Source organism: Pyrus communis, chromosome 3 (assembly GCF_041283825.1).
Source record: "Pyrus communis isolate YQ-2024b chromosome 3, ASM4128382v1, whole genome shotgun sequence".
Classification (NCBI taxonomy): domain Eukaryota; kingdom Viridiplantae; phylum Streptophyta; class Magnoliopsida; order Rosales; family Rosaceae; genus Pyrus; species Pyrus communis.
The window spans coordinates 16,366,679-16,378,280 of record NC_142567.1 but is presented as its reverse complement, the minus strand read 5'-3'; the positions used below and the strand labels follow the sequence as shown (position 1 = coordinate 16,378,280).

The 11,602-nt window shown below is 36.7% G+C and overlaps 1 protein-coding gene and 2 pseudogenes across 3 annotated transcripts; 2 read left to right on the top strand and 1 right to left on the bottom strand.

The window, feature by feature from the left end:
* Nucleotides 1-284: 284 nt before the first annotated feature.
* LOC148698014 (uncharacterized) lies at nt 285-1,584 on the top strand (annotated as a pseudogene). The gene is made up of 2 exons (XR_015960776.1): nt 285-525; nt 825-1,584. The product of XR_015960776.1 is annotated as an uncharacterized LOC148698014 (transcript).
* A 1,855-nt stretch (nt 1,585-3,439) lies between these two features.
* Nucleotides 3,440-5,122, bottom strand: LOC148698013 (uncharacterized; annotated as a pseudogene).
* Nucleotides 5,123-8,505: 3,383 nt separating this feature from the next.
* LOC148698012 (protein AE7-like) lies at nt 8,506-11,602 on the top strand. Of its 2 annotated transcripts, none has more exons than XM_088691114.1 (6): nt 8,506-8,726; nt 8,969-9,096; nt 9,295-9,399; nt 9,495-9,594; nt 10,804-10,849; nt 11,223-11,602. In XM_088691114.1, the coding sequence occupies exons 2-6, from the start codon at nt 8,969-8,971 to the stop codon at nt 11,321-11,323; spliced, it is 480 nt and encodes a 159-aa protein (XP_088547240.1). In that variant the 5' UTR covers nt 8,506-8,726; the 3' UTR covers nt 11,324-11,602. The 2 variants fall into 2 exon arrangements, with proteins under 2 accessions (XP_088547240.1, XP_088547239.1); XM_088691113.1 differs by having other exon boundaries at nt 8,964-9,096.

The window sequence follows — 11,602 nt, the reverse complement described above, 5'->3', positions numbered from 1 at the left end:
GGCCTACTCACCCGCTCTCTTAGTGTAGATAAGATCGTTTGTTAAAAAAAAAAAAAAAACAGATGAGGAAATCTAATTAAATGAAAGATGGAAGAAAGGAATCCTGACTTTGGCCATGCATCAAGTTAGTCACATATAAAATGTTATGCAACCAATTAAAGCATACTTGAACTTGTTAAACAAAGAAAGCTAAGGTAGCCAAAAGAAAAAAGGAATAACTTACACCAAAAGAAAATAAATTTCTCAGTTTCCAACCTCTTGACTTATATATGCCAATACCACCATGTGTATAATCCAACCAACCATTGCTTGCATTTTGCACATCACAAGATTCATGTACAAATCTATCTACGAGCTGATACAAATTATTAATTAACAAGAGAGATTAGTACTAGTTTGATCTAGATCGATCGATGGAGGTAAAGCCGAATTCTGCAACTATTAATCGTGTTTACGAAGACATTAAACCATCGGAAGAATGGGCAAGGGAGGAAGCTTGTGACACTCTCCTCGTCTATCTGCAGGGTTTGTTCCTTAGTAATCCCCCCTTTCACCATATTAATGTGGCTATACGTTAACTTAGGAGGTGATCAAGGACGTTGGATATTTAATGTTGCATTATAATCTCTATGTGTTTATTCAATCAATTCGTTTTTTCTTCAAAGACTCATGTGCTTGCTGTAGTCAATCAATCAGTCTTGATGTGGGAACTGGGACGACACGTTATGGACCATGTTGGAAATGTTTACAACATTTGAGATTAACCCATGTGATGTATGGAAAAGTGTTGTTTTTGAGGTTGCTTTGATTGATTTATTGTGCAGGATTTAGAAAGGAGAATCTGAGGATTCAATTGACGTTAGCTCAAAACTTAAGGGTGCTTGGTGAACGGCCACTTGTTCATGACAACAAATGGCAGCGTTTCTACATGGAATTCCCAATTCCCTCCAATTGCGACACCAATGCAATCTCTGCCAAATTTGAGAATGACATTCTCTATGTCAAGCTTCCAAAGCTGATTGATCTCGCAGCAGTTAAATCGAATGAGAAACCACAAAAGCCACCCACCACCACAGAAGCACCTAAGCCTCAAAAGCACACACCCACCACAGAAGCACCTAAGCCTCAAAAGCCCATAAGCACTGGTGATCTGCCACATCCTCAAAAGAGGACTCATGCTAATCAAGAACAGAACAAGAAACACAATGGTGGATCACACGTGAACAAAAGTGCTGAAAAACTTGAGGAGATTCGTGCGAAAAAGGCCGAGGAGGATTCAACAAAGGAGGTATACAAAAGAGCAATATTCAGGGATGAGAGGAATGCTGGCGGTGTTGATAGGAATTATAGAGCACAAGGTTATAACTATAAGCAGGTGTTTCAAGGCTTGGTCATGGCATTTGTATTTATTCTGGTACTTGGGTTGTATGTCAAGCATGTATCAAGCATGTAATCACTTCCATTAAGGAATTCAAACGCGAAGAACTGTAAACATGTAATCGCGTTTTATGTCTAGAATCCAACTTAACATACAATCGAATAAACTAAATGCATGAAATGAATAAAATGGCAATTTGTTTACTTTACATTTCATTGTAATTTAAATTTGGACAAATTACAAAAAACTACCTCAATTATGGATCGAATCTATCATACCTCATCTTTTAAAAATGATAATGTCATACCTCATCTTTAGAATTTATTGCAATATTATACATATGTTCGTTTGCCCATGAATTTCTCAATTAAATGTCTACGTGGCTTGATGCAAGGCTCAGTTCCTCGCCCGGATGGATTCCATGTGGCACCACACCCAATGTTTTCCCGACAAATGGCATCCACGTCAGAAAATATATTAGTTTTTTTTTTCTTTTGGGGATTTGAAATTCAAATTTCCCTCCAAAAAGTGAGAAAAAGGTGATCTAACATGTTTAGCACAGATTATCATCCTTGACCCCAAATTTGAAAGCCTCACCCAAAAATAATGATATAACCACAATAAAACTAGTGTATTCAAACACAAACTACTCATCATTTCTGAAGAAACATATGAAATGGGTCAAATTATGCATGAAACCCACTTAATTACCTAGAAATTCATAAACTTGTTCAAAAAACTAACTGAATTCATCTAGAATCTCCAACCAGCATTACAAAACCTACTAAATTCATAAAAACCTGCTACATCATCAATTCAATTCACAAAAGACCTACTAGATGCATGAAACTTGTTCTAACATTATAATTCCTTTACAAAAAAACAGCCATCTGTGCAAAAAATTGGTGGCTGGATTGCTTGGTATTTCTGTGCTTGGTGCCTTTGGATGATTCAGTTACTGGTTTGCTTGGTCTTTCTCTACTTGGTGCTTCTAGATGATTCAGCTACTAGTTGTGATGCCTAAATCGAAAGTTCATTAAAACTGTAAGAGACAAAACAAGGTTTTTAACTAAATCCAAATGTTTTACAATTAAGGAAATGGTTAAGTTTTTACCTTTGTTTTCCTTGTCCTCTTTCTAGATGCAGCTTCGGTTGGATTTATTGATGGTGATTGTCCTTGAGCAGATGTGGATGCCTACAATGCAACTTAAATGATTAAGAGTCTGATATGATAGTAAATGATTTAAAAAACCACATAAAGTAGAAAATGTTACCTGTTTGTCTTTTGGAGGAAGATGTCTATGATGGGTTCTTGCATTATGACCTTCTTTTTTGCATATGGTACGAGCTTGTGGGAGGTTGCTCACCCTCATTGTCATTCTCAGCAACTTCCTTGTTTCTCCTCTTCATCGACCTTCCAGGTTGCCTTGTATATGTCGGAGGCAATATTAGTGGGTTTTCAGTTTCCTCCCATAAAGACATCCCATTCATCGGTATTACTAAAAGAGAATACACCTCCAAATACCGTGCCCTTGAATAATAAGCATCGACATAGTCCTTCGTTTTCTCTCTTAAAATTTATGGCAACTATTGCATGGTATTCTCGTCAAGCCAAACTTTCTGCAAGTACATGCCTTCTCAACCAAATCAACTACATATTGCTCCCCCTCCAATATCAACTTGAAATTTAGTGTGTGAATAAGGAATAGCATGATGACAATAGGTTTTTGTCTTGGCATAAGTATGATCGAATTGAAACTTTCACAGAGATTGTTCAGCAACATGTCACACTTGTGATAAGTTTGAAAATGAGACTTGCTTTATTGATGTGCAGGCTTCTTTACCAATCAATTGTAGGTAATTTCATTTAGCTGCTTCATATCATCCATTGCTTTTTTGAAGTAGGGAACTGGTGTTGTTCTGGCTATTGACCATATAACATCCTTCAAAGTTTTTCCCTTGAACAGATTTCTAAAGTTGGTATACAAATGTCTCACACAAAATCTATGGTGGGAATTAGGGATGACTTTTTGAAAGGCCGGAATTAACCCATTTTGCTTATCAGTGATAAATGTCCAACCCTGTTGATTGACAATACCAACATCAACAACCAGTAACTTTAAGAACCAAATCCAACTGGACTTATTCTCCATTTCTACCACTGCGTACGCTATAACCCATGTTTTATCATTTGGGTCAATGCCAACAACAAAAAGTAGCTAACCTTCGTGTACACCTTTTAAATGGCACCCATCTAATTCTATCATTAGTCTACACCCTAACTTAAACCCCTATTTGCATGCCCCCAAGCACACATATATCCTTTGGAACCTCTGCCGATCCAACTTCACCTTCCCTGTGCTTCCAGGGTGTCTTCCTCACTTCCTCAGCAAAATCCCACAACTTTGTGTATTGCTCTGCATGTTTTCCCTCAATGATCTTTAAAGCCTTATCTAAAGCCTTGTAAGCTTTCATCATTGTACAACCGTGATTCCATTTTGATTCGACAGTTGCTAAAAAGGAATCCACATGCCATGTGGGATTAAGTTTTATCCTGTCCATGTACAAATCTGTCAGTAAAGAGGACTTCAAGTTCTTGTTTGCCCAAGTTCTCCCACAGATGTGGTGATCAAGTATGGTATTGATCTATATGTTGTTTGAACCATGCATTTCTCCAGCACAACACATCCAAGGGCAACCTTTTGCACACTTTGCTGTGACTTTCAACTTCTCATTCCTAGGAAAATGGATTTCCCCATATCCATTCATTAGGGAGTACATGATGATAGCTCACTTGAATTGCATATGATCCCTAAAAACAAGCCCTAGTGTAAAAGTGAGATTCTTTATGTTTGTTTTCTTATCGAACTCTAGAAAATGCTCATGTTTTTGCCTCTTTCATCATCTTCAGAGTGTACTCTCTCCAGGGCATCAGAGTTATAGTCTGGATCATCAACCACATTTTGTTCCATGGTTGAAGTATCAACTTATACCCTATGCTCTTCTTTTCTTTTCCAGCTTTGCTCAGATTGCCTTGCATTTCTTTTCTCAGAATCCCTTTCATATGTTTGCTCAGAGTTCCTTTTTTTCTTGTGCTGAGATTCTCTTTCATTTTCTTCCACAATACCATCAAACTTGGAAAACACTGGTTATTAGCATCGCTCCCATATTCACTCTCTTCAAACTCACTATCATCTTTTTCAGCAGCTTATTCATTATCTTCTTCAACATTCCCCTCAAAACTAATAGGTACATCAAAGAAGACTTCAACATCCCCCTCTCCTACCTCGACTATCTAAGCCACAGATTTCCCCTTATTCTCCTCTGGCCCTTCACCATTTTTCTCTCTTACCTCACACATGTTTGCACTAGTTGAGATGTGCAACAACCATCCACTTCTGGCCCTTCAATAACTAGCAAGCCCCTATATCTTCTTGGTTTAAGTGGTGCTGGCCCAACATCCCCCTCTAAACTACTTACCTCCTTAATTACCAATTTACTTGGACCAATAACTTCTATAGACTACAGAAACTGTTGCTCTTGGGTTATAGCTTCTTCTGTCATCAATTCTTCGATGTACATCTTAATCACTCAATCTTTTGGAACAAAATTGCACATTGTGTAAACATCATAATCACTTTGAATGGGCTTCAAACAATTACAAAGGTCCATGTTAGGAATCTGGTAATAGTAGTTCATGAACCGCTCACTAGATCCAACTGCCTCCATCAAATCATCTGTCATCGGTAGTGACATGAGGTCTTTATCATAATTATCCATATATGTCACTTTTCCCCTAGCATAGAGGTCATAACTTATCTCCCCACCATGATGCAATTCAATAGAGAATAGTTATGGATATACTGAAATTCACAAAAACAAACCCTAATTAAAAGCCAACAACAAACAAAAGCAATTGCATTTTAACCTAATCAGAAGCCAATAAAAACCAAAGCACAAGATTCTTCACAAAACAAAGCACATGACTAAGAAAAGCCAAAGTCGACACACTATATTCAAATAGCCAAAGCACAATAACCATTTCTCGACAAGAATAAACAAAACAATAAAGCAACAAACCACCTTATCTTGACAAGAATAAACAAAGCAACAAACCACCTTATATCGACAATAATAAACATAGCAACAAACCCATTATCCAACAACTCAGTAACCATTTTGAATTAATAAAAAAAAACATTTTCAAACAAGAATAAACAAAGCTACAAACCCATTATCCGACACCTCAGGAACCATTTCGAATTAACAAAGCATAAATCGTCATTTTCAAACAAGAATAAACAAAGCTACAAACCTTTTATCCAACACCTCAGGAATCATTTCAACTTCACAAAACATAAATGCACATTTTCAAACAAGAATAAACAAAACTTACATTCAACCCATTCCAATAAATAAGTTTAGTATGCATTTAGAATCATCAAAAGCACAAAAAAAACTTACAATAGAGCATCGTTTCGTCGGGGTCCTCGCGCACGTACCACCCCATGTTGAATCCTTCGATTTTTCTTCGAAGCCAATGGAACCCAGATGAAACCCCCTTCCAACACCAACGAAATGAGGGAAGCGAACTGACAAGATGATTTGGGGTTTTCGTTGAATTTCTAATTTGATTGTTCGAGATTTGGAGCCACTGGTATGATAACCAAGGTTAGGGTTCTTGCTTTTTTGGATTTGGGAATCAATTTTGGTCGATAGGGTTGGGGACCTTTGGGTGCACCGGGGGGAAAATTAATTCGAATGACACACTTTACAACTTACTTTTACTTTTTTAATTTTTTTAATTCTAATTTAATTATTATTTTTATTTTAAATGGAATATCCATGTGTCATCCAATGAGAAAGCCACGTGTATTGGAAATCTCAACTGGATGCCATTTGGCGGGAAAACATTAGGTATGGTGCCACGTCTCCATCTGGGCAAGGAACTAGGGTCGGCATTAAGCCACGTAGCGATTTAACTAAGAAATTCACGGACAAACTAACGGAGGTATAACATTGCAACAAATTCTAAAGATGAGGGACATTGTCATTTTTAAAAGATGAGGTATGATAGTGTGGTTCGACCCATAATTGAGGTAGTTTTTTGTAATTTTCCTTTTAAATTTAAATTAAGAGTTAACATATGTTATATTCTCTATTGCATTGCATGATTGAACAAATATGATTCATGAATTATCTGCTCCTATCAGTGGCGAAGCTACATAGTGAGGTCACGAAGTTGGATGAAATATTGGCTAATCTTTTTTAATGTTACACTCTTCCCCTGCCAAAATCGTATTGCGGTCTAGTGGTATTCCTCTTCACTTGTAAGTGAGAGGACTTAGGTTCAATTCTCACCAAAGGTAAATTTGAACTACATTATTGCTACCCCCCACCCACTTAGTGTAGACAATATTGTTTGTTAAAAAAAAAAAAAGTTCGCCTCTCCACCTACAATTCCTGGCTTTGCCACTCACTCCTATCATAAAAGCATTCATTCTTTGCAGAAATTAATACTAAAATTCTATCAAATCAAACAAACAAGTAGTAGAATTAACTGGAATAAATATGAACTGAAGTCCAAAATTAATTATATGGAACTGAATTGTCTTAATTACTGTTTTAAAAATCTCCGCCTAGCGCTGCCTAGGCGCTAAGCGGTTGGCCACCGCCCCGACTAGTGTCTAGGCATTTGAAAAATTAAGAAAAGATGCCTAGACCTGCTGAGGCGCCTGCTTAGGCAACCTAGGCACTCACCTAGGTCGCCCAGACCCGCCTAGGCACCTGTCTAGATTGCGACTCACTTAGATAGAAAATAGATAACTTTCATTTTGCATATTATTTTGTTCAATAAATTGTAAGAGACTTGTTGAATACTTAAATGAACACACATTATATGCTAGTTCCTAATGTTTTCATTATGTTTCAGTACTTCATGATACATATGTCATTCTATTTTGTAGTTTATGATGAAATTATATCTATTTTAAGTATAAACATACTCGTATTTACATGAAATATAATAGATTTACTTAAATCCATCTAATATGAGATTTACTTAAATCCGTCTAATTCGCCTAGGCTCCCGCCTAGGTCCCGCCTGGCCGCCTAGACGTTAGGCTCCAGCCTGCCTCCCGACTAACACCTAATGTCTTTTAAAACCTTGGTCTTAATTATAACTCATAAGTTTATTAGACAAATGCAAAGGGGGATCAATATGAGAAGCGGTAGCTTGCCGTAAGTTTTAAAATTTAAACATGAAATTTATTCTTGCATTGACGTAGAAGCTAACTCATCAGCTTATGCTTTCTTCATTTGGGAACTCCAAGATGAAATGCGCCCACTCCGATATATGAATGTGAATTATATTTCGAAAATTTTGAGATTATTTTGAATTCAAAAATTTGAAATTTGACTTTAACCACATCTTAACCCATGGTTGAAGAATGAGGTGATCAAGAAAGACCGCCCCTAAACTGGATAAACTGTCCGATCCGATCCATAAAAAAATCACTCCTAATTCCTTTTAGTATAGATAATATTATTAAAAAAATAAAATAAATAAATAGTCTTGCCAAACGTAAATTTTTGGTTTGGAACTAAAAAATTGTTTTTGAAGTTAAAACAATAGATCCAAGTTGAATATCAAACAAGAAATTAGGCTTTCAAAGCCATAGAAAAAGAAGCAAGTGACTTGTAGTTTAGTTGGTTAAAGTATTCGCCTTCGCATCTGAGTCCTGTGTTTTATTCCCCACATCGTAGTTTAGATGAATTTAGGTCTTCCATAGTGGTTTAAGTGAGTGTGAAACATATATAAAGAAATCAAGCATCATGAGTTTGACTTTCATAACGCTGCTGCTATACTAATATGAGTTCAATATATTTGTACAACAATCATGAGTTTGATATATCGAACTCATGAGTCTAATATATTAAACTCATGAGTCCAATAAATTAGTATTACGTTCAAATTTTTTGACTCACTGCCTTAGTATATATTATACTGTTGTTTGGGAGAAAAAAAAAAAAAAACCATTAAAAAAATGTTCTTTCTTGTAGGTTTTATACAGGTGGCGCGGTTTTAGTGGTTGCTAGGGAGGGAATACAATTCACCCTCCAACACCTGAGCCGTCAATCAGGTTTTATGTAGCCTCTCCCTCTCCCAACCTCCCTCTATCCCTGGAGTCCCTCCCTCCTCCGACACCACCGCCAGGCCAACATAGAGGTCAGGACCTCCACTCTCAGCCCACGGCCACCCACGCCCTGTCCTTCTGTCCTTCTCTCTCCTCTCCAATCCATCAAATTCCTCAATTTGACTGCCCGAAGAAAGCTTAAAGAGAAAAAGGTTTTCCTTCTCACATTAATTTCTAATTTTCCTCATATTAATTTTCTAATTGAATTCTCGGCAACCTAAATCTCTGCTAAACCTCGTATGAATTCTCAAACACCGATTTTTGTAGTTAATTTTTGATTATTTAACGTTTCAACTGTCTCTGTAACCGAAAGCATATCCAAATTTTACCTGTTTCATATCCATGTTTTTCACATGTTAGTGTGTTTTTTGTATCTAATTTTGTTTAAGGAAAGATGGTGTCCGAGTTAATAAATGCGAATCCGGTCATCTACGAAAAGAAAGAGCGTCGGGTTCGTAGTGTTCCAAGTGCTGCTGCAGATGAATATGTTGTTGAACCCATTGACCAACAAGAGATTTTCGATATCCTTTCAGTATATTCTTGCGTTTATGTATTTAACTGTATGAGCACATGAAGTATCTATGTGTATTTTGATACGTTTTACGAGTGAATATTAATCCATTGATTAACTTAAATGCTGTACCTTAATCTGATCGAAAGTAGTTTTATGTTTTTCCTTGTATGCTGGGAAGAATTTAGTATTCCTTTACAATTCTTAAACCATATTAGAGATATAAAGGACCCGGAACACCCTTATTCGCTGGAGGAGCTCAAAGTGATAACAGAAGATGCAATTGAAGTTGATGATGGTCGTGGCTACGTCAGGTAGACAAACCTTTTTATGCTCATTTTAAAAAGACTTATCCTAATTTTGCCTTTGTTTTCAACCCTGTTGATGAAATGATGATTGTTTTCTTCAGGGTCACATTTACTCCTACGGTGGAACATTGTAGTATGGCAACGGTTATTGGTCTTTGCTTACGTGTTAAACTCTTAAGGAGCCTACCTTCTCGTTACAAGGTATGACCTTTATCTCTTGTGATTGACTTTGATTCACAATATTCTCTGTTACCATCTTATAAAGGTGAAATTGGGAGTGAATATTGGTACTCCATCAATTATTTTCATTTGCATTTCTGACTGTACTGTAGCTTTCTATAAGCTGTTGAGATGAAAGTAAAATGTAGTCATCAGTTCAATTTATGAGATTTGGGGGGATGTGGAGAGGTTTTGTTTGGAGAGCTATGTGAATAGTATGGACGGAATAAATTCCCAGATCATTTTAGGGTATTTAGTGCTTAAGAGGTCGGCTTTTTTCTGCACTTTCCTTTGCTTGATATTATTCTTTTTAATCTCTTGTGGATCTCCAAGTTTCATCTCAAACATATGTTTCCCCTTGTACTTATTCTGAACTACAGCTGTTCTTTCACCTGACTTGACCAACCTATCACTTGGAAACACTAAAACGCAATGTTGGAAAGAATTGTTGCATGAACTTGCATGACTTGATATGAAATTAACTGTTTGAATATAAGTGCAAAAGAGTCGTGCACCATTTCTTAAGTTGTGTGAATAGGCTCTCAAATTTTGTTGAAAATCAATAACAATTAGAGTCTACCTTTTGGCGGTGTTTTTGTGTCCAGTATTCATTTACTGTTCTGATAGGATGATAAAATGCATCATTTTGTATGGGCTTTTGTTAAAGAGAATTAGTCCTCGAGGGCATCTTCTGATATGCCCACTCTCCACATACAAGTTGGTATGGTTTTTGTGATGAATGTACCATTAGCTTACTCTGGTGTATGTGCTTGTCCAAGAATAAAACATGCAGGCACAAGAACTCGTACTCAAGGAATATTTTGCAATAACCACTTGATATGAGGGTATAAAATGAATTTATGATCAAATTATGATAAAAAAACAAGTAGTTAACTATGACTCCAACTTTCGTGTACTCCGAACTATTCTACCATTTTAACACTCTTGCGATGCCATTTAGGGATAATTCTGGACGCCCCATTTTAAGCTGAATGCGAATAGCTCAGTACTTTCTGCCTATGATTCATGACCGTTTATTGATGCTTTTTATTTCTTCTCTATTGTGCATCTAATAGATTGTTGAATTCTTTATTTATTTGGTGGCGTTCTCTGCTGTACTGGTTAAAGTCTCAGTCATTGTAAGATGGAAAGTCTACCTGCTAATTTTTGTTTTAATCTTTTCATGTTTAGGTGGATATTAGGGTGGCACCCGGATCTCATGCAACCGAAGCTGCAGGTATTATCTCTCTCTCTCTCTCTCTCTCGGAGGTTTTCTGACATATGATTGGGCTTTGGAAGTTCCCATGATGCCAATTCGCAATTTAGCGTAGAGCGACACATTCCGTCAAGCTTGCATTGCAAAGATTACTGACATCTTGTTACTAGAAAAGAAACAAAAAGTTACTGACATGTGTTTAAAAAAACAATGGTCATTTCTCCAACCTCTCTTAACTTCTCAATTGTTGCTACTAAACAGAGACGAAGTCGGTCTTACCTTTCAACTTGGTGATGGAATGACATGTTAAGGGACTATGGGACCTCAACATCCTAATAAATGTTTTAATAATTCTTGTCTAACATTCACGATTTTACTTTTCTTACGTATGCAGTTAATAAGCAACTGAATGATAAGGAACGGGTGGCTGCGGCGTTGGAGAACCCAGGCCTCGTTGATATGGTTGATGAATGCCTTTCTCCTTCGTATGAGTGAATGAATCGTTGATCAAATCGACTGGTCCAGTCATCAGCATAGTGCTTTTCTACCATACATCTTGTGGCCACTCATGTTGATATAATTTGAATGGTCAGTTAAGATGGGGAATATTGGATTATAAGAAATAGTTTCCCTTGTTTAATGTTATGGTCATTGTTTTTCCTGTAGAGATTAGTTTTGTAATAAGATACCACATAATAGCATTAGTTTATGTTAGGGAAATTTTATTTGAACCCATGTAACCTTTTTCTACACCTAACTTAAACTGGTTTGGTA

What these genes read in the sequence shown, in the direction of transcription:
- LOC148698012 (XM_088691114.1), top strand. Translation starts at nt 8,969, where the DNA reads ATGGTGTCCGAGTTAATAAATGCGAATCCGGTCATCTACGAAAAGAAA. An exon ending in GACCAACAAGAGATTTTCGA is followed by an intron (nt 9,097 to 9,294) that starts TATCCTTTCAGT and finishes ACAATTCTTAAA; the next exon opens with CCATATTAGAGATATAAAGG. An exon ending in GCCTACCTTCTCGTTACAAG is followed by an intron (nt 9,595 to 10,803) that starts GTATGACCTTTA and finishes TTTCATGTTTAG; the next exon opens with GTGGATATTAGGGTGGCACC.